Source organism: Miscanthus floridulus, chromosome 1 (genome assembly GCF_019320115.1).
Source record: "Miscanthus floridulus cultivar M001 chromosome 1, ASM1932011v1, whole genome shotgun sequence".
NCBI classification, from domain to species: Eukaryota; Viridiplantae; Streptophyta; class Magnoliopsida; order Poales; family Poaceae; genus Miscanthus; species Miscanthus floridulus.
Window position 1 is genome coordinate 115,736,259 of NC_089580.1, and position 22,497 is coordinate 115,758,755.

General features: G+C 47.0%; 1 protein-coding gene and 1 pseudogene across 2 annotated transcripts; both read right to left on the reverse strand.

Moving 5' to 3' along the window:
- Positions 1 to 178: 178 nt before the first annotated feature.
- On the reverse strand, positions 179 to 19,871 carry LOC136539138 (uncharacterized). 2 transcript variants are annotated; one of them, XM_066531090.1, is made up of 8 exons: positions 19,248 to 19,871; positions 18,820 to 19,158; positions 18,675 to 18,706; positions 12,767 to 12,864; positions 6,502 to 6,584; positions 965 to 1,042; positions 785 to 880; positions 179 to 542 (listed from the first exon to the last, which is right to left on the reverse strand). In XM_066531090.1, exons 2-8 carry the CDS (start codon positions 18,916 to 18,918, stop codon positions 276 to 278), a joined length of 753 nt encoding a protein of 250 aa, XP_066387187.1. In that variant the 5' UTR covers positions 18,919 to 19,158; positions 19,248 to 19,871; the 3' UTR covers positions 179 to 275. The 2 variants fall into 2 exon arrangements, with proteins under 2 accessions (XP_066387187.1, XP_066387182.1); XM_066531085.1 differs by having other exon boundaries at positions 18,820 to 19,871.
- Positions 6,871 to 9,016, reverse strand: LOC136510505 (uncharacterized; annotated as a pseudogene).
- Positions 19,872 to 22,497: the final 2,626 nt, after the last annotated feature.

The following is a 22,497-nucleotide window of genomic DNA, read 5'->3' on the forward strand; positions in this document are numbered from 1 at the left end:
CACAGTTTGGTTCAGATTTCTTATCATAGAGATGTATGTTTCATGTCATGATGAGGATTTTTAGCCTTATATGAAAATATATATGTTAAAACTTGGATTAATTTAGTGCATGATTCATATACAATTGATAAACAAATGATCAAACGTACACCTCACTCCTCACATTAGAACTCTGGAATGGTTAAATCTGAATTTTTTTTAGGAGACCAATATAATTCTTGTGAAATTAGGAGAGCTTGATTTCAATGTGTACGTGTAACTTGAAATACTGGGCGTCATGTACCGCTATCTACATCAAACCCAGCACCTGTCCATCCTGACCCAGAACTCCCTCTTCCCTTCCGAAGGATCATCACACCACCCCTCCCTCTTGCCATGTTCGATGGTCTTCTCTTCTTTTCTGACTCTGCAGGTATAGGCCGCTGTTGCATCGAAGCAGGCTCTGTGGCAATATTCTGACGGCCAGATACATCTGCAGGATTTTGTGCAGATGGCTGCTGAGGTACTGAATTCAGAGTAGCGTGCTGTGCAGTATAAACACCCTGATATAATAAGAAATGGTGAGACAAAAAGTAATACGGAGCATACACATACTTAGTTGAGACCAAAACCAACATTATCTGCCCAGAAAACAACAAAAGAACTAATCTCTACTAATAAACAGGAAACATATAATCAAATAAGACTAGTTCCTGTTAACACTAAAGCAGAAATACTGACAGTAAGAAATAAATAATTTCAAAGACGAAACATCAGATCTTTGGCCTTGGGGCTATTCACTTACTGAAGCATTGATAGAATCCCTGCTAGGATTCAGAGATTCTAAACGTTTCTTCAGCTCCTCTAATCTTGCATATTGGGAAGCAGTACTCTCCTGGACCTAGTTAAACAAAAGAAAAAAGATCTTAAGAACATATGGTGAAATGATGGACATATATTCATAAAAGAAATATTAAAAGCATACTAGATGGTTCAAATCATCACATAGTTTCTGCTTAGCATCCTCTTCGTCTTTAACAACTTGTGCAGCAACTTCCCAGGCCTAGAATACCAAACGCATAGTAAAAAAATAGCAGACAACATAACTTACGATTGTTAGCGACATGAGAATGAAAGAGAAACACAAGTATTTACAAAGAAAAAATAGGGAAACAGTAGAGGTCTGATCATCTACACGAGACATTACTCCCTCCATCCCGAAATAAGTGTGTACTAGAATTTAAAATCTGTCCTACAAAATAAATACACTTTTAGATCATGGACAGGTACCTTCAGTAAGCTTTACTACTTTCTCCATATCCAAAGTATAATTATTACGCATCAATGCTCTTTGTCCTAGTGATGGATGTGCTGAGCCACATGATTTCTAAAGCCGGAGAGAACAGCTTGCTGCAGCGCCTATCTTCCAGAGCTTTGTAACACCGAATCTCCATTTGTCCTTTTCCTCCGGCCGCTTGCCACTGATATTAATCCTTCTCTTGACATCCTCAATTTATTTGGCCAAGCTTCGGGTCAGAAAACAAATGTGCAGAAAAGTAATGTGTTCCCCATACAGTGTTCAAAGAATGACATGGCATTTATTCAGGATCATCAGCCTTGCGAGCTCTTGGATTTTCCTTGTAAATACCTCAGAGTCCCGCTTTCTTTGAGGAAATTGACAAAGGCCCAGCTGCAGCCCTTTATTGATAGCATTGCTGCAGGTGCTGGATGGAAGGCCGACCTGTTAACTAAAAGAAAGGTGGCATATACTGGTGCAGCATGTACATCTACGGTGGTCTATATTGTTATGGACATTGATCTTCTTCCCTGGGCCATCAAGGCTATTGACAGATTAAGAAGAGGATTTTTGCTTAGAGGAAGGAAAGAGGCCATGGGTGGCCACTGCCTAGTGGCGTGGACCAAAGTGTGTCTCCCCAAAGAGCTTGGTGGTCTTGGTATTTCTGATCTCCAAAATCTTGGCTGGGCTCTTCAGTTGAGATGGTTGTGGCTGATGAAAATAGATCCTACTCGTCCTTGGACAAATTTTCATGTGCCAGTCCATAAGTGTTTCCAAGCATTCTTCTCTATTACTGTGGTTTCAGAGATTAGTTATGGGGCTGCAACTTTGTTTTGGACTGACAGGTGGATTTGCGGCCAGAGCATAGCTGATCTTGCCCCTCAAGTCTTGGCATTAGTTTCCAAAAGGACAAGGAACAAGAGAACAGTTCTGGAAGCTTTAGCTGGTTAGGGATATTCTGGGCACCTTATCTGCCCTGCTGAATTTTTCACACAGTATTTCACCCTTTGGGTTCTCATCTCACAAGTCGTACTGCAACCAGAGCCAGAGGTGGAAGACACCCATGTTTGGAGGTTCTATGGTGGTGGGCATTATTCACCAAAATCCGCCTCTATGAAAGCCTGTTTCTTGGTACAGTAATCTTCGATCCTTATGAGAGGATTTGGAAAAATTGGGCGCCTTAGGAAATGTCTTTTTTCATGTGGCTAGTGGTCCGTGAAAGGTGTTGGACAGCTGATCAATTGGCACGGAGGGGGCTTCCTCACCCTTCCTATTGCCCCCTTTGTGACCAAGAGGTGGAAAATATTAACCACTTGCTGTCAACACCCCTGTTTTCAGGACGTCCGATTAATCGCGACTAATCGTCCTGGACGGTTTTAGCAACTCGACCAGGGCCTCCGAATAGGCCAGACCGTCCAGGAAACTAGTCGTCCGATTAATCGTCGTCCAGCCGCGATTAATCGCCCGTCCAGGCTGTGCTAGTCGTCCAGCCCGTCCAGCCTGAGAGTGGGCTGTATCTGAGAGCTGGGCCTATTTTATATTTTGGCCCAAGCCCATTAGGGTTTCCCTTTCCTACCCCCTCACTCCCTCAGCCTCTCACTCACACGGCAGACACACTCACTCTTCAGTCTTCTAGTCTCTCACCTCTCCCAGTCCAGCAGCAGCCCTCCCTCTCCCTTCCAGCTGCTCCTCCCCCTTCCAGCTGCCCTCCCTCTCTTCCTTGTGGTTGCTGCAGTGCTACAGGCACGTAGGCCTGTAGATCCAGCGGGTGCAGAACTGCAGATCCAACTGTGCAAGGGAGGAAGACTGCACGAAGAATATGAGCTCCTCCTCCTCAGGTCAGTCATCACCTCCTCGTTCAATCTTGGTGCTTTGAAGCTTGAAGCTCTGTTTCTGTCAGTTACAACAAAAAGATGACAAATAGGTTTCAAAAAATTCGAGAACTTGGTTGCAAAGGAAAGAGGAGCAACCCTCTCTTGCTAGAAGAGTTTCAGTGGGACAGTGAATGGGTTGATGAAAATTGTGGGGAGCTGCCTTGGGCTGTTGTGGATGAAGCTATTGGTGCATCTGAGAATCTAAGGGCTCGCAACTTGCCTAGGGTTGCTGCTAGCCGTGCTGTAGCCACTGTCCAGAAGACCTATACTAGGAACAGGAAGCGTCGTAGGGGGACTTCTGCAGCACAAGATATATCTGGAGGTGAAGAAGATGATAGTGACCATGATGCTGATGCAAGAAATGAAGACCAAGAAGATCAAGATGCATCTGATCCTGTGGCACCAATGGAGGAGGATGAAGACCCCCATGGATGTGCAACAGATGGAGATGGAGGAGGCTTTTGTGTAGATGGCACTCTACTTGAGTAGTTCTTTAGATCATTGGCTGTTTTGCCTATTTATGTACTGGACTTGATGTATGCACTATTGCACTATGCACTATGGCAATGGCAGTGTGGCACTATGCCCACTAGCCACTATGCACTATGCAGTTCTGGACTGGTTTAAATTGTGTGCTTTACTGTTTTAATTTCCTTTGTTGATCACTTGATTGCCTTTCACCTGATTGCCTTTCACCATATTTCCTTGCTAATGTGCTTTATTTTTCTATAATTTCAGTTTGTCAGCAGCAGCCAGCAAGACAAGAAAGGGCTCTGCAGCAGCCAGGTAAGTGGCCAACTAACCTATCTAGAGCCCAGAACATGTAGTATATTAGTGTGTGTATATTAGTTTGAGTAACTATATAATATATATGGTATATCAGTTCCCCATATATAGGGGACGACCAGGACGACCAGGGGACTCGTCCAGGGTCGATTAATCGTCCTGGACGACGACTAATCGTCCTGGACGTTCTGGACAGTCCCCAGGCGTCCAGACTCGACCAGCCGTCCTGAAAACATGGGTCAACACATGCCTTCACACGAGAATTTTGGTTTTTCCTTCTGTGTCGAGTCGGCTTACAGTCTCACTCTCCTATCTGATGAGATCTCCTTTGATTATTGGTGGGACAGAAGCTCAAGGAGGGAGATCTCCTTGGATGATTGGTGGAACAGCAGCTCACAGAGGGAGCCTGATCACTTAAGAAAGTGTCTCAATTCCATCATCCTCTTAGGGGGCTGGACATTGTGGAATCCTCATAATCCTTGTGTGTTTGATGGTGAACCTCATAACCTAGCTAGAGCACTTTTGCTTGCTAGTGAGGAGCATCATTTTGGGGTTTTGCTGGGGGCAAGAGGCATCAATCACCCCCTTGCCCAGGGGCTGATTGTGGAAGTGGTCATGTCCAACTCTTGTTAAGGGCGTGACTGTTTACCATCCTAGTGGGTTGTGTTGTGCATGTGTAAGGTTTCTTGTATGGGTTCTTGAGCCATTTTCTTCTTAATATAATGATACACAGCTCTCCTGCATGTTCGAGAGAGAAATAATAACTGTTGATAGGGATATATACGTAATTTCCAAGTAGCATTGATCTCACCAAAACATCCCAGAAGTGCGTTCATTTTGGGACGGACGGAGTATATAGGATATAGAAATGGAAAAACAAATATGGAGACATGAGCATAAAGACACTTTATCCCCATTATTCGGCAATTATTCTTATGCCATTCTTACGGAGTATCAATTACATGTCACTGACATTTTGGATTATCAGAGTCAACGAAAGTGGGCTAGAATGGCAAATCATGCACAATTCATATCATAAGGATGGCAAATTATGCAGTGTTTTCACAGGCATCTATTATCTAGATTAAAAGAAACTAAGAAAGAGTCCATGTGATTTAAGGTAACCAAACAAAGTGAAAGAATTTGTTAAAAGCGTCAATCCACTTTAGAAAAACATCTCATGTTCGAGAAAGAAAAACATCTACCATCTATTTAATGGACTGAATGATAACAGTTTAAAAGAAAGAGTCCATGAGATTTCAGATAACCAAACTTGGTAAAAGCACCAATCCAGTTTAAGAAAGAAAAGTTGTCCCCAAACCAATCTATGTAAAGGAAAAATAAATATTAATTCGATCACAAAAAGAAACAGTGTGTCCAAAAACAATCTACATAAAAAAAATTTGGCAAGAAATAAATTAGCGAATAGACTTGCTAAAAATAGAATATAGGGAGTCCTGCAGCTATCTGCACAAAAAGGAAGATAAACATCTGATATCAATACGATACGATTATAAACAATATATGAAACAGTGTGTTCCAAAATCATTTTTCTCAAAACAAATTGGCAAATAGGGAGTCCCAATCCTATTTGGAAAAATAGAAGACAAATATCTGGCCATGGAAAAATACAATCTGAACTGCAAAAGACGGAGAAAATAGGACCTAAGATGTATCCTCAAAGCCATAACACATAGCAAACTAAGAAGGAAACTTTAGATGCCTGGCTACAGACTTTAGATTTCTTCGGCTACAAAATCCTATTTTAGAGGAGCCAACCTTTGATGTTGCATGTATGCATCAATTTGTTATTGTAGGACTGGGAGAGAAAGATATAGATCAAGGAGATGATTTAGTTTTTATTAGATAAGCACCCAAAACTAAATAGCTCTCCTTAAAAATTATATACTAGACCATGAAATCGCATGGGTTAGCAATTTTTATCGAACATGCAGGAGAACTGCGCAACTGCGCATCATTATATTAAGAAAGGAGTCCAGCTGACTCATATCCCTAATAATCAATCTACTATCTTTGTGCCTAATCTTACAATTAGGCTTTGCCTTAAAGTGCCATTTCGCCAAAGGACTCTAGCCCAAGTGGTTAGGGAATTCCGGTGGCACCCCTCAGGTCCTAAGTTCGACTCCCCGTGGGAGCGAATTTCAGGCTGGGGGTAAAAAAAATCCCCTCGCCTGTCCCCATAAGCCAAAGCGCAGAACGGCCCGGCCCGGTTCTCACAGGGCAAGGATTCCGCTGCGTCAGGATGGGGGCGTGGGTTCGAGGGTTTTCTCGATCTGTGTGAGAAGATCATCCTTCTTCTTATAAAATGCCCGGGGGCTGTCATATCCCCGCAAGTCGAGTTTTTTTTTTAAGTGCCATTTCAGCAATGAGAAATTAACCTATATCCTTGGAAAGAAATCTGCACCTTTATTACATTCAAAACATGGTTAAGTTGTAAATAGAAATGGTAAAGAACAGAGTCTTTACGATACTAAGTCAATTGCATCAAATAACACAAAAATAATTAAAATCATTAATATCAAAGCTCAAGTATAAATATCCAACCTTTTTTGCCTGTTCCTCTTTCACCTTAGCTAAACGTATTTTCTCTGTTGATATTTCAATCTTCTTCCTCAGGTGCTCAAGTGCTGGACAATAAGAACATAAAAAAAAGCAGGAACAAGTAAGAAATGAGACTGCTCTCTGTAAGAGAAGGTTACAAGTATACAGATTACAGAGTACGGGCCAACAGGGCCATAAGGCCTACATGGACCAGAAAAGGAGACTATATGTGTCTATATACATTGACAAATCCCCCCCCCCCCCCTTTCAAACAAAAGGTGGCTGAGAAGAATCTGATTCAAACAAATTTAGTTTATATGAAATTGATGTTGAATATGTGATCTAAGCACACATTGTTTTTTTGTGAACAGGTCAACTGAAGGAGATGATGAGAACAGGAAAAACTGAAGGTGACGACGAGAATAGGAAAAACTGCATAATTTATAGAATGATTTGGGAGGTTCTACCACTTTATGACATCAGTGGTTTTCTAGGTTCTATAAGTTGATACACTTCATGATAGGACTAGATGCCCTACCGGTGTTACTGCGTAGGTTATAGAGGTGGAAGAGAGGAGGACGTTGTCTGTACTCTCGACGCCGGCGAGGGGCCGTGGCGACGAGAGCGCGGAGGCTGCTGCTGCAGCCCTAGAATTCCCGCGGTGCTACAGTAACGACGATACTGTTCACACGAGACACGGCAGGAGGCGGCTAGGGTTAGGAAATCCTGGCTCCCTTCAAAGCCGAAAACAATTCTTGTTTCTGCTTGATTATAACTGATACAGGGTTCTCTTTTTATAGAGATGACTGACTTGACCCCTAAGGAAATATCCTAACCGAATCAATCTAACATATCTCTTTCCTAACAAACCAAACCAATCTAATCTTCATGTGCTACAGTACCACGTGGCCCCTGGGCTGGCTCCACTTGCCATAACATGGGCCTACGCCCTGTATAATGGGTGCCGGTCATAACATCTCTCCCCGCCTGCGCAAACAGCTCGTCCTCGAGCTGGAAGGCGGGGTAGAGGGTGCGGAACTCGTCGACGAGGGACTGTGCCATGCGGTGGGAGCCCTGTGGGCTCGTCGAAGACTGCGCTCTGCTGCTGCAGCAACAAGTCCATCAGCGGCTGCTGGCCGTCGGCGGAGAGTGCAGCGAGGTGCTGCTGTGGAGCCGCTGCGTCGAGGCTGCGCACGCCCTGCCAAAGGACGCGTCTGCCCTCACGCCAGAAGGATAGCGTCATGGCCTCGAAATCCCACAAGATGGGACCCAAGGTCCGTAGGTAGTCAACGCCGAGGATGAAGTCGAAACAGCCCAAGTCCAATCCGACGCACGTGATGGAAAAGGACTCCGAGCCGATGCAGATGGGCACGTGGTGAGCAATGCCCTCGCAAGGGAGCCGGTCGCCGTCTGCCACGGTGACACGGAGCTGCTCACCGCCCATCGGGGCGAGCCGTAGGCGGCGCATCGTCACGCCATGGAGGAAGTTGTGCGTGGAGTCGGTGTCGAGTAGCACCAACAGCCGCTCCCCTTTAACCATCACCGGGAGTAGCATCGTATTGTCCGTGCGCATCCCTGCAAGTACGTGTAGAGAGACCACGAAAGCATTAGCGGCCGCAGGCTCCTGGGCGTTCGGAGCCGCGGGGTTGGCGACGTCATCCATCGCCGCGACATCCCCCAGCCCGTCATCGATGTAGTCGTCCGATTCGAGGTAGAAGAGCCGTGGGCACACATGGCCGCGGACGTAGGGCTCATCACAGTTGAAGCAAAGCACTTGTCGACGCCGCTCCAGTTGCTCGTCCGGCGTGAGGCGGCGGAACTGGTGCACCGGGGGCGCCCCATTCGCCGCTGCTGGTCCGCCCCCTGGGGGCACAGGGGCTCCAGCTGGAGGAGCACCCGCGCATGGCACGCGCAGGGGAAGGCCAGGCCGCTGAGGAGGTCGGGCGCCCTGCTGCAGAGGCGCTGGAGGCATGGCCGCCGCGCGACGCTCGAATGCCCGGGCCAAATACATGGCGGTCTGAAGGTCGGGTGGATCCCGCATCTCGACGTCGACCTTGATGTGCTCGGGGAGGCCACCCACGAACAGTTCCGCCTTCTGGCGAGGATTGAGGTCGCAAGCATGGCAGAGCACGGCATTATAGCGGTCCGAATACTCCTAGACCGATGACTGGAAGGGTAGCCGGGCAAGCTCGGCCAGCCGCGTGCCGTGCGTTGGGGGGCCGAAACGGAGCTGGCACAGGTCGCGGAAGCGTTCCCAGGTCGGCATGACTTCATCTTGTTCCAGCGCATAGTACCAAGTTTGAGCAGCGCCGCGAAGATGGTACGAAGCTAGCCATGTGCGATCCGAAGCCAATGTTCGCTGGCCACGGAAAAACTCCTCGTAGTGGTTGAGCCAATTGAGCGGATCAATGGCGTCGTCGAACGTCGGGAACTCCAGCTTGTAAAATTTGGGAGGGGCATGGGCGCCGTTGGGAGCAGCGGCAGACGAGTCCTCCGCGGATAGGGCGCTACCGGAGTACCCGCCTCCACCGTAGACGAGGGTACCGTCCGTCCCTCCATAGCCGATGCCGCTGGTCGGGGGCGGCTGGTGCGCCCCGGTGGACGCCGCAACCGTGGCTGCCGACGGTGTAGGGGTCGTGGCCATCGTGTAGATGGGCGGAGTCGTCGAGCCCATCACCCACGACGGGATGGGAGACGGCGAGGCCGGCCACCGCAGCAAGTGGAGGGGCACCCCCGTCCCGCTGGTCTGGGGCATGCCGTAGGGGAAGATCGCCTGCGGCTGCGACGGCTGTGGAGGTGGTGGTGGTGCCGGCTGTTGTGGAGGGGGAGGTGGTGGGATGAGGGTGGCCAGGGTCGCCTGCATGGCCGCCATGCCGCAGGCAATCGCAGCCACGGCGGCGGCCAAAGATTCCAATGTCAGGGGCGCTCCCGAGGATGCGGACGACAACCCCGACGCGGCCAACGGCTGATAGGATGGCGGCTGCGTGGATGTGGATGGAGGACCTGACATCTCTGATACCAGGCTGATAGGACTAGATGTCCTACCGGTGTTACTGCATAGGTTATTGGGGTGAAAGAGAGGAGGACGTGGTCTGTACTCTCGACGCCGGCGAGGGGCCATGGCGGCGAGAGCGCGGCGGCTGCTGCTGCAGCCCTAGAATTCCCGCGGTGCTACAGCAGCGGTGGCACTGTTCACACGAGACACAGCAGGAGGCGGCTGGGGTTAGGAAATCCCGGCTCCCTTCAGGAAGCCGGAAACAATTCTTGTTTCTGCTATTATAACTGATATAGGATTCTCTTTTTATAGAGATGACTGACTATCCCTAAGGAAATATCCTAACCAAATCAATCTAACATATCTCTTTCCTAACAAACCAAACCAATCTAATCTTCACGCGCTACAGTACCACGTGGCCCCTGGGCCGGCTCCACTTGCCATAACATGGGCCTACGCCTTGTATAATGGGTGCCGGTCATAACACTTTAGTTCAAAAGACATACAAATTACCATCTAGAGCTCAAATTCTTCTGTTTAAGTTCTAAAGATACTATGGCTACTGCTTTGCTTCTCAAAAATATGTATTGATTAGCATATACAGCTTTACCTTCAGTTATTAGGTTAAAAAAGATATATCAGTTGTTTTATAGTTTTTTGTTGTATTTGCTTGCAAACTGTGAGCAGACATGTGATGTATGCATGATGAACGCCAGGTATGTTTAACTACATTTGCCTGTTTTGGGTTGCCGTACGCGCCCCATACTTGGAGGAACCTGTATGACAGTTTAATCCTGCACCTGCCTCTTGAGCGAGGAGTCCGATTAGTATTGGACTGCCAAGGTCTGCAAGGTTGTGCACGCATTTCTGGCAAACATGTAGTTGGTTGGATTGTGTTGGATGGATTTGGACTTGGGTGGAGTCGAATTGGACGTTTCTATTAACGATAATGCTACGCATCTTACGTCGCTCCCGCAGGCCCACCGTCCACGCCCACGCGTCCCCACCTGCCTTGCCACCCACACATCTATCCTCTTCCACCCCACAGCACTCATCCCGTTCACCCCCCTCTCTTTCTCCACGGCGGCCCTCTCTTTGCGGCGGCGCTCGCAGATGCCTCATTGGCTTGCCCCTCGCAGCTCCCTCCCCACGCCGCGCTGCCTCGTCACCATCCGCGGCGGCGCTCGCAGCTGCCTCCCGCAAGCCGCGCAGCCCCGTCGTCACCTGCGGCCATCCCTCCTCGGAGCGAGCTTGCCAGCGTCGGGGATGCGGTCCTCCCTGCTCAGCGCCGCCCATGCCCCTGGTTAGCCACTCCCCCCACCCACCCCCACCGCCTCGCACGCCCGCCTACCGCGCTCTTCCTCTACTGCTTCGCCGCCGCTGCCGCCACCCAAGCCCCTCGCCCACCGCTGCCATCGTGGGTGACCTGATTCTTCCGCTCAAGATGGATGTGATAACAGTAAAGTCCATATGTTTTGTGTATTTATTTCATTTGTTTCAATTGTTCCTTTCTCTTGTTGCAGATTTTGTTCACTTTTCTGGGATTTCTATTCTGATTTTTGCTTGCCCCTCTCTATATGATTTTGTGACGTTTCAATGTTTGATTTTGCATGTTGCAATGGTTGATTTGAGATGTTAAGGTGGGAATTGGTGTTGCCATGGGGGTATCCTTCTTCCTCGCTGGCTGACTTCATGAAGGCAACGCTTTCATGTTGCAGCTGAATGAATTTGATGTTGCAGTAGCATTGTTCTGATGTTGCAACAAGTAGTATTTCTTTGTTGCATTAGTCTTTTTTCGTTGTTGCATGAGTTATTATCGGATGTTTCAATAGCTGAATTGCAAAGTCTCCCTCTTACAGGAAAAAAGGGATTTCGATCGGATGTTGCATGAAACATCTCCATTTGTTCCAGCAGGAATTCGTTTTTCTTAGAATCTCATGGGATCAGATGATGTTATTCTTATCATATATTTCTCATTGTTGCAAACGATAACTTATGATGTTTCATCTCGCATTGCTCCATGTTGCAACGGATCGTCCGATGGAAAATTTCCCATCGGACGTTCGGGCGATGGAGCGCGGTGGGGATGGGGCGCGGAGGGCAACAGGGCGTGCAGGGGATGGCGGCGCGGCAGGGGACGGGACGCCACGAGTGGCGCGGGCAGGCGTTCCTGTTCTATTACGCGGGCAGGGATAGCCAGATAGGTGCGCTCGTTTCTCTGTTGAATCGTTACGCAAGCAGGGATAACAGATGAATCTGACGGCTCCTATTCCTCCAATCGGATGGCCCCGAGCTGCGTCCGGAAGTGTCCTGGTGCCAGACATCCGGGCGCTAGTTGTCCCGTTCTATTAATTATGAGGACTGGACTGGACTGGACAGGGCATTGGTTTAGTTGGACTTCTGCTGGATTCCTATGTTTGGATTTTGGATGTGCATCCATTCTCAGGTCTAGTGAGAGTGAGTAGTGATCACCTGTGCAGTGCTGCCGGCAGCTACCAACAAGCAGCATTTTGAGGGAGAAAGCCCATTCCCTATAATTTCGACCAGTAAGCTTCACATCCAGGACAGGTAAACCAAACGAAACTGGTGCAGAACTGGGTGATGGCACAACACCACCAGAAGGAGTTGCTGGGCCATGGAAGAAGCTGGCAATGGATAGCAGACCGGCACAGCAACACAAGCAGCACAGCAGCACGGGCACCCCCTTCAGCAGGTGCTGGGTGGGATGGAATGGAAGAAGGAAAGAGGGAGGAGCCCCGCACCCGCTTCAACCGGGGACGCAGAGGATGCAGAACCGCACTGGGGTGCCGCCTCAACCAGCGACACAGAGGATAGGCGTGGCCCCCAGCCGCCGCGATGGGTGGAGAAAGAAGAGCCTGCGCATGGCACAAGGGAGGGCAACGCCGCATTAGAAGTCAGGGAGGGTAGCAGGCTTACTGGAGAGGAGAGGCAACATTCTGCGGTGAGGCATGAGAGCTACGGCGGCTGGAATTGGTTGGCTCTGTTACCATGTTAGAGAAGAATGACTTGTCTATAATTACACTCAGTCAAGGTTACAAGTATACAGAATAAAGATTATGGGCCATAAGGCCTACATGGGCCACAAAAGGAGAAGACTATATATGCCTATATACATTAACACTCTATATATAAATTATCATAGTAGGTGAATCAAAGGTACTGAAGATAAGAATGTTCTGTGTATAGAAGGTGAACTATATGTGCTAATTCCCCTAAAAAAATATATGTGCTATTGGAAAACATGTTACATACCTGCTTTCTTTGGTCCAGCTGTCAGTTTCATTTCTAAAGTAAGACTCTCTAACTCCTTTTCTACATCACGAATTTTGGAATAGTTCTCCTGAATGTATCTGAGAAATAGAGAAATTATAAATGAGTTAAACTCATGGTGAATTGATGATACACCACATAAGTTTAAACTTATTAAAGAAAGAAAGATGAATACGGGCATATACATCAGTCAATATTCTACAGTTACCAGTTCCTGATTTCAAAAAATAAATGTGCCCCAGAAATTGTTACAATGTCAAGAAACATAACCATGTGACCCTGGCTGCAACAAAGATGCAGCTCTGAAGACTGATGTCTCAAATTCCAATGTTCCAAGACCCAAGTAAGCTCTCTAGGAAAGCACAACTGAATAGAGAAATACACAAAGACACAGTAAGAGATTGTACAGAAGCAATTTGGGCATTAGCCTATATAATGAGTAAAGTCCATGGCCAGTCCATAAACTTGTCACGGTGTATCAAGTTGGCCCAGGAACTCGAAGAATAGATTTTTAAGCCCATAATCACTGTTCGGCTCTCACTGTCATACATACAGGTGGCGACATGTGCGACATGCATACATGGCCTTGCCACCGTGGAGCATATATGTGGAAAGGGCACACCAAGCTCGTTGTAAAAATAGCAAAAGTACTTGTTCTTCCCTGGGTCTCTCGTTCTTGGTCAATCCCAACACTTTGACTTCATCGTCCCGTGGGGTGACAGAGAGGAGTGGTGATCAGTGGCTTGCAGACCTGTCGGTGAAAGAAGAGTACAGAGGGAATCAATCAAAGCTGGAGCAGTCCACCATCGACACTTGGAAGGATGGTGGCGAGATTGTGAGGGAAAAAGGAACCTGTGCCCATGTATGGTGAGTTCATCTTTGCCCTCGCCGTGTTAATTCCTATGGTTTTTAGTCAAATTAGAGTTATAGGTGTTGGTTGGGCTAGGAAAGCTTGATTTTGGCATCTATGGTGGTGGAATTTGGTCAATCTTGTTCGAATTATTAGGGTTTTGGCACCATGATAATGTAGGTCCTTGTAGAGAGGAAATCGTAGTTGACATTCACCATGGAGGATTTTTTGTTAGTTTCTCAGGTCTTTCATGGTTGAGAAAACTGACTACTTTGATTGGATTAATTCAGATGCTTGGATGCCTCTGTGCTTTGAGGACTTCACCCAGCAGCTAGGATATGGGAGTAACCCAAGCATGAAGGTTTATTGGTTACCACGGAAGGCGCTAGGAAATAGTTTGAAGGTTGCTTCTGATCATGATACCAATATTATGGTCTCTGTTCTTGAAAATTTTAATAATTTGGTAGCTTATTTTGATCATGAGGACAATATTGCGTGTATTGACTAGGATGCCATAGTTGCCAATCCAGTATCTGAGTGCCCTAAGGTGATTAGCCTCAAGAAAGTGCATTACGCGAACAGGAAACCTGGTGAGAAGTTGCCTGTGTTTTACACTAGTTTGAAGAACACAAAATTTGAGCAATTCGTTGCAGGCGAGGCAAAGAAACAGGCCCAAAAGTGGCGAGGGGAGCTGATGAGGATTCTGTAGACATTGACAATGAGATAGATGATGGAGATGATGATTTGTTGGAGGGCAATATGGATATACCTGTAGAAGAGCTCAAAGAAGACAATGAAGCCAAAGGAAGCAAAAGGCATCTGAAACAAGCAGACCAGTACGAGCATATGATGAAGATGAGATAGATGATAAAGCTCTTGTACTTCCTGAATCAGATACGGAAGAGGAAGGTAGGCTTAGGTCAGGGAAGATATGAATATTGAATAGTCCAACTTTCTCTATTGGACTTGTGTTTCCATCTGAAAAGCATAGAAATGCTATTGTTGACTATAGTGTGAGGAACAGGGTTGACAACTTGAGATCAAGCTGCCCAGGAATGACAAAGACAAGGTTCAGGTTTAACTGTGCAGAGGGCTGCCCATGGAACCTGCATGCTATGCAGCATGGATACGGATACGCATATGGTATGGGCGGATACAAATACGCGGATACAACATTTTTCTAAAGAAAATGACATGCAGATACATTTTAGTATTTTTTAATAAATAAATAATAAGGATTTTTTTATAAATTCTAAAAGCAGTAACACACTAGCAGGAACTTGAAATTGCCTTGGATTCTTGCCATTGTGCTGTTCTGCTCATTTCATCCATAAATCCACACTTCCATTTAGCCAACACTCCAACAGCTAGGTATACCAAGCATCCCCATCCAATCTTCCAAACTTGCAAAATCCAAATGAGAACATATAAGCGCTTACTGCAGAAGTAGAACTTGTCAAATCATGGGAGGATTCAACTAAAGGCCAGTTTGGATCCTATTAGGGTTATAATAGTCAGCTGAAATCATCTGATTGTGATCCAAACAGGTTAGATTATAGGATGAATTATTATAATCAAAACACCAGAATACAAGAATCATGGCCCAGGACTGTTCTCTTGAACTTATCAGCCATGGAACAGTGTTTTTCTCTCACACCAAATCAGCTTCAGCCGGCTTATCAGCCACCGAAATCATCAGCCAAACAGCAAGCACTTAATGACCAACGTACCCTTTCACCAGATCCGTCCACTCCTAATAAATAATGGCCAATACTAAAGGGTTGGATATGGATAGGTATTGTCACTTCAACAATAATCCACCACAAATAATCCAAGGATCCAAACCCTCCTGATTATTATAATCAGAATCCAGATTATAATAATCAGATGAATAATCCAGATTACAATAATCGTCCTATGATCCAAACAGGGCCTAAGTACATCACTTTTAACTTGGACAGTGAGGCTTCAGGCTTGGAGGAGATGAGTACCACTGATTCGATTCCTTTCCACTGTCAATTCCAGTTCCAGTCGAGATTAATTCAACATTGCTTCAAGCAAAGAGTCTATAGTTTAATTTGACATGGGGAACAGGGGAGGAAGAGGCTACATGAGAGGAGAGGATACAGGGAAGAAATAACCGCTAACTCATCACCGGCTTGCTGCCAACTTATCACCGGCAGGGTGGTGAAGCTCGTCACAGCGCTGTGTGCATGAGGCGTCTGCAAATGGGCGTCGTACACCTTGCGAGTGGCGTGTGTCGCCACAGCTGCTGCTTGCTGGAGCATGCCATCAGCACTGCATCTCCTCGCAGGGAGGGACAGGTAGGCGAGCAGGAAACTGAGTGAGCGGTGGTGGTGTGCTTGTGGTGTCTGCTGGTTCGCCAATGCGTGGTGCACATTTGAGTAGAGGGTTTGGGCAACACAAGGAAGCATGTGTTGATAGTGCTATATAGTAGGCCTACTGGACTCAATACAGTCTCCACTCACGTATAAAAAATTCTCTGATTTATTTTTTTCCGGATACTCCATGCTGTATCCCACACATATCCGTGGATACATATCCAATACAGGGTATGAGGTTGACCTTACGTATCCATGCAAGACAGCCTATATGCTTCCATGGATAGCAAGGTAAAGTGCTTTGTGGTGAAGACATGTTATGGGGTATACAAATGCCAGAAAGAGTGGGTACGGAGGAGATGCACTTCTAATTAGCTGGCTGCTAAATACATTGACTCCTTCAGAACTAATGATGAGTATAGCCAGCTAGTTCAAAAAGTTTAGAACTTGACACCCTCCAAGAGCAAGTTGGCAAGAGCTAGAAGACTGAACTTGAAGGCTGTACATGGAGATGATGTGCGGCGGTACAACTTTGGGACTATGGTCATGAGCTAAGGCATAAGGAGAAGTAATCCTGAGAGCTCATTGTACATTAATCTTGCTGGCAACCTTTTCAGTTCCTGCTACATGTCTATTGATGACTGCAAGAGGGGTTTTTTGACTGGTTCTAAGCCCATAATCTGCCATCGTTGGTGCCATATTAAGACCAAGTATTGAGGCCAGCTTTTGACAGTTGTGGGTATGGATCCAAATGACTATCTTATCGCTATGGCCGTTGTTGAGGTAGAAGTAGAACCGTAAAAACACTTGCTTCATGGAAATGGTTTCTTTGAAACCCGTAAGGATTATCTGTATATAGAGAACACCTACCCCTGGACATGATGACTGGTAAGCAAAAGGTACGATTTACTGACTTGGGTTTTGTTGTTGTTTAAGTTGTGTGATGAAGCAACCTTTTCAGATGATACCAAGAAGCTGGTAGCAAATACACAGGCTCAACTACAAGAGGCTGCGCAAGCTGCACTAGCTGCAACTGCAACTCTGTTCGACAAGTTACTGAACCAAATGTATAATGTATGTTTGTAGAAGTAATGCTACTAGAACTCATATATGAATCAAAACTGCATATCAGGATTAGCAAATAAACACAAATTGAGAATAGATGTCCATAAGGAGCTGCTAATTTTACATGAAATCATATATTGAACAATAGCCTGTTACAGAGAACCTTAGGATTAACGGTCCTTCAATGCCCCCATTGTGATTTTTTGCCTAATCGACTTCATGGTAATGGCAGTTATAGCACTTAGTATTTTGAACTGTTCAACATGTTAATTAATTCCCAATCTGACTCCTCACTCCTTTACTGTACTCACACTATATTGTGGACTTCTACACATGTTCCTTTTATTGTAAAGGTTTGAGGAGCATATGCTTCTGATTTATCTGATTATCTCTTATTTGTGTGATATAATTGGTCACATCAGGAGAAAATAATTCAACAGAGGCTTGTGCACTTGGATTAGTTCATCTTATATACCTACATAGATGGAGACCACTACAATCTTTTATTGTTATAAGGCTTCCACCAGAATGAGCCACGTTGCCCAAGAAGTTTAGACCATCTGATTTATTCATTTGGCTTAATCTCTATCATCCATCTGTGTTACAGTTATTGATTGCGTTAATTAATTCCTATTGTAACAGGAATGCCACTAATGCCCTTGACGCAGTTTCCCCAAACACCATGTCCCTTCATTTAACCCTCTTTGCTCAAACAATTTCATCGTCCACTAAACAAGTCATTCCCCACTACCACAAATTCTAATTCCTTCTCTCACTATCCCATGTCATCAACACAGTGTCAAGGGAGCTGAACAGTCGATTGATACATTAATATACCCCCCTTCGAAAGCCGCAGATGAGCAGTCAAGGCACCAACTGGTGGACGCTACCATGATCCAGAGGCATCCACCCCAAGCCTTCTCTAGTAGTAAGGCCCAATATACAGGTGCCCCAAGTGTTGCACTATTTCATGCCTATAATGCTACATATGTGTGATTCTGTCCCTACTCCCATCATTTTATTTATCGCCACAAATACCATGGTAGGTGGACATATCTGCAGGCCACAAATTTCAGTCTGAGATCCATAATTCCATTCCTGGGCACTATGTGTTCAATACTCTTCTTAATGCATCAATTCAGTTGCGCCATGCTAGAATTAAGGTCCTGGTATTGTTGATGTAATTGCAGGTTCTATTATTTACAAAAGCACCGTTGACTAACCTTTCTAATGTAGTTCAAATGCAAGGTAAAGGTATCTAAATGTTTAAATACGATTTAGAAGGGAGTGTAAAACTATCAGTTATATCCTCTAATTTTCTCATGATCATTATTTCTCATGCAGTCATGCTTCCTATGTACCGAATTCAAGTCACCATTTTTCTTTCTTTAATCTGGTTTCACATGACTGTGTATCAGTATTATTTAACACAAAAATCTTTGAAATTTCTGCAGCAACACGCAGATATCACCCGGTTCCTCTTGATACTGCTGCAAATTTAATTCGTGTACGGTGTACACCCATCGATTTGCAAATGCTCAAGATGTCTGTCCACATAAATGAAAGGGGCTGACGTAGATCCACGATTTTGGACAACAGAATCTAAAATTAGGGGAACAGAGGAATGGCTTACTTCTTCAGCTGCAGCTGCTCCTCCAAAATGACCTGCCAACAAGCCACCCGACTAGTAAGAAGCCCGAAACCCAACAAGCACTGAACCATTGATGAACCAAGAACGCGTCTAAGGAGGAAGGGAGGGGGTGTGCCGGGATGCGGACCTTCTCGGTGTAGGCGATTACGGGAGAGTCTCGAGCGAGGCCGTCAGGGCCGATCTCCGGCATCAAGGCCGCTGGATATGACGGCGGCGGCGCCGCCATTTCGCTGGATCTCCTGTGTACCCGTTTAAACTTTTTCGCTTTATTTCTTTTCCTCGCTTGGATGCCGTCGCCGCGACTCGTGCGCGAGTTGCGGCCACGCCTGGTCACTTGGACGGAGGCACGCACGGCGGCCGCGCCTTGGATGCCGCCGCCACCGCTCCTGCGAGAAGACGAGAGAGGGACTTGCCGCCACCGCTCCCGCGCCTTGGTGGGCCTTGGATGCTCGTGTTATCTCGTTGACTTGCAAATTTTCATGATTTTTTCCTTTTGATTACAAGATACTAAAAGGAAAACATACAAGGTTAAAAAAAAAGAGAAGGAAAACATACAAGAACGCCTGGGAATACAGAAACGTACTTCAAACACACTGCCTATTTCTCTATTTGCTAGCCACCTATTTTCACGTCACATATATTTTGCTCCTAACACCAGCAACACTAACTAAAACAGGCTACCCAAACTAGTCCCAAGTGAGAACGACAAACGGGTCCCACATGTCATCCTCTTCAATATTGGACGAAGCAGACGTGGCCGAAGCTTGGCCGGGAGCAGAGTTGGCCAGTGCAGAGGTCGCCGGGAGCTCGTGGAAAGCCAGCCGCGCGCCGGGGAACGCCAGAGCAGAGGTGGCGCCATGGGACGTCGTCATGGCCGTTCGCGTGCGATGGGGGAGCCGCGGCTGCTGGGGAAGCCCGTGCTTCCTCCCACGGCGGCATGGTCGTGGAGCTGCGCCGGCATGGCCATGCCCGCCTGTTGAAGCCCGTGCTTCCTCCTGCGCCGCCCTCGCAGAGCCGCCCGCGTCGGGGCTCTGGGCCCGGCTGTGGCGGCGGGATCTGGGGCTAGAGGTGGGCACGCCGAGAGGGAGGAGGCCGCGTCGAGGAGCTCCATCGCACCGGGGGCTGGGCCGTGGGGCTGTTGCGTGCCAAGAAGAGCCGAAGACGAGCGCGTGGGGTGAGTAAAAAACAGGTAGCCAAATTTGTTGGGCCGACAAATATAGGCAGTGAGAGAAAATTTGTTGATTCAATAAAACTAAGTAGTCTGATAGGTAGCTGCTGGAGTGCATTTTTTACCTCCACTACCTAAATACCCAAATATGGGATATGTAGTGGTTTTACGTAGCTTACTCGAGATGCTCTTAGACGATAGACAGCGATCCCAACAAACTTGCACAGATGGCCCTATATAGAAAACAAAAATAACAAACAAGCAGACAGGGTACTGTTCTACCACTAGACGTGGTGTTCTGAGGGCTAACTCCCAGTGTTGAACGTCTGGCGGCTGCCTGGTTCGAACCAAGGCTGGAAGCTCACTGTTGACAGTCGCCGAGGGAAACTCAAGCTCAATCCACTCTTCATCTTACTGCAACGCCCGCAGCCGTTGCTACATCCTTGACGTAGATCGCCATCGGCACCACCGCCTCTCCGAGAGGACGAAACGCCGAACTACGTAGACTCATGTACAAGAGCCGACAAAGTCAGACTCCACCTCCACACACTCGTTGATGGCACCAGAGCAAAGTACCGCCAAGACGGGAAAGGACACGAGAGGACCTTATTTCTTGGCGACAACGCCGTCGTCAAAAACCTAAACCTAGATCTACTAGGACTCTACCACCGACCAGCAAGGGACCAACGATCTCCACCGCCTCGTGAAGCCCCAAGGACCATCGGAGGCATGGAAGACCCCCCCCCCCCCTCCCCCGGCGAAGACCGGCGCTCTCTCTTCCGACTCTCTGGTTCGAGGCCTATTTGGAGGGCAGAGTTCCAAAATTTTCGTGATGATGTACTTGCAAAATCTCACGTTTATCTAAGATGTCTCTTGAGAGATACACTAGGGCTAAAGTTTAGCCCGTCACATCAGATATTTAGATGCTAATTAGAAGTATTAAATATAAGTTAATTATAAAACAAATTACATAAAATGTGAGCTAATTCATGAGATGAATCTGTTAAGCCTAATTATTCCATGATTTGATAATATGGCGCTACAGTAAATATGTGCTAACCAGAGATCAATTAGGCTTAATAGATTCGTCTCGTGAATTAGCCACGGCTTCTGTAATTAATTTTATAATTAGTTCATGCTTAGTCATCCTAATTATTAGTTTCCGAACATCTGATGTGACGAGGGCTAAACTTTAGCCAACGACAGTGCAACAGCGCGGCAGCCCTGGCGCGGGTGGGCCCGACGCGGGAAGGGCTCCGGCACGAGGCAACCCGGTCATGGGCATCTCAGCACGGTGGCCCTCGACGGTAGGTGTGGGGCCCTCATTTCAGTAGGCAGCCCACATCAGCGTCGCGGTGGCAGCAGCGGAGTAGATGCCCTTTCTTGGCTCTTCTCCAAGCAATTGCTCGTCGGCAGCTGCTCCGGCGACTATGCAACGTGCTTCAGGCATTTTGCCGCCACTCCACTTCCCTTCTTTTCTTCGTGTCCAAAGTTGGCTGTTAGCCGGCTACCGCACCGGTGATTTCGGTCAGGGTGGGTGGATCCGTCTTTCCCCATTTGATCTATCTCGTATCAGCCATACTTATCAGACATGATATAATATTTTTCTCTCACAATAAAATAATATCAACCAACTTATAAACCACGTGCTGGAGGCCAGGAAGCAGCGCTGGTAAGGTGGAGGGTTGCGGGGCAGACACCAGGCTTGCGACGAGGAACAGGCGACCGACAATCGCGTGCTGTGCGCATGGTTCCCGAGACGCGAAGTGGGGCTCACGGGCCACACGACGGAGTGGCGACCAGGTGGAGCGTCGCTGGCGCGTGGCGTCCGAGATACGGCCATACGGGGTGGGAGCTCACCCATGACACGAGGGTGCGGCAACGGCCATGAGGTGGAGCGTTGATGTCCCCATACTCATCTCTTTCTACTCGTTATGTGGCACATCTCAACTCGACACATTTCTCCTTCTCTAGACTTACAACGTAAACATAAATTTGTATCTAATTACGCATTTGCTATTACCAGTCCATCAACCCGTTAGAATCAACATTAGTTATTGTTTTCTTTGTTTATTCTGTAATACAACAGAAGATACTCTATAGTCCTTATCTAATTGTGATAAACTTATCTTTAACTAAATGTTTTTTTTTCTACATCCATAGTTTTTCCCTTTGCATGTTGTCGGTGTTTCAAGTAAACACCAACTAGTAAATTTATATTTATTACGCGTTGGGCCTGGATGATATGCTAAAAGACACAACGTTTATATTGGTTCGGCAGAATGTTCCTACGTCCAGTCTGCTGCTGCTGCTCGTGTTATTAGCATTGAAAGGTTCGTAGTAGGGGTACAAACGGTCGAGAGAGGGACATGTCCCAAGTCTCTGATGGAAAGGTCGAACGAGTGCTAAGAGCTCGGTTGCTGCTCAGCTGTGTGTTATGTGATGCGTGGTGTGTCGAATTGATCGGTCCCCTTAGTGGGGTGCCCTGCCCTCCCTTTTATAGATCAAGGGGGAGCATGGATTATAGATGGGAGAAAGAGGAAAAACCAGAGGCAGAGAAGGTCCTTCGAAAGTGTCGGGTCTTCCTTTTCCTTTGAGCCTGTCCCCATGACACGGCAGACGGCGCCAGGGATAGCA

Coding starts and splice junctions, on each gene's coding strand:
- LOC136539138 (XM_066531090.1), bottom strand. CDS start 18,918: ATGGCGGCGCCGCCGCCGTCATATCCAGCGGCCTTGATGCCGGAGATC. Junction 1,043..6,501: donor AAGAGGAACAGGCAAAAAAG/GTTGGATATTTA, acceptor TTGGTATTCTAG/GCCTGGGAAGTTGCTGCACA. Junction 881..964: donor GTGATGATTTGAACCATCTA/GTATGCTTTTAA, acceptor TTGTTTAACTAG/GTCCAGGAGAGTACTGCTTC.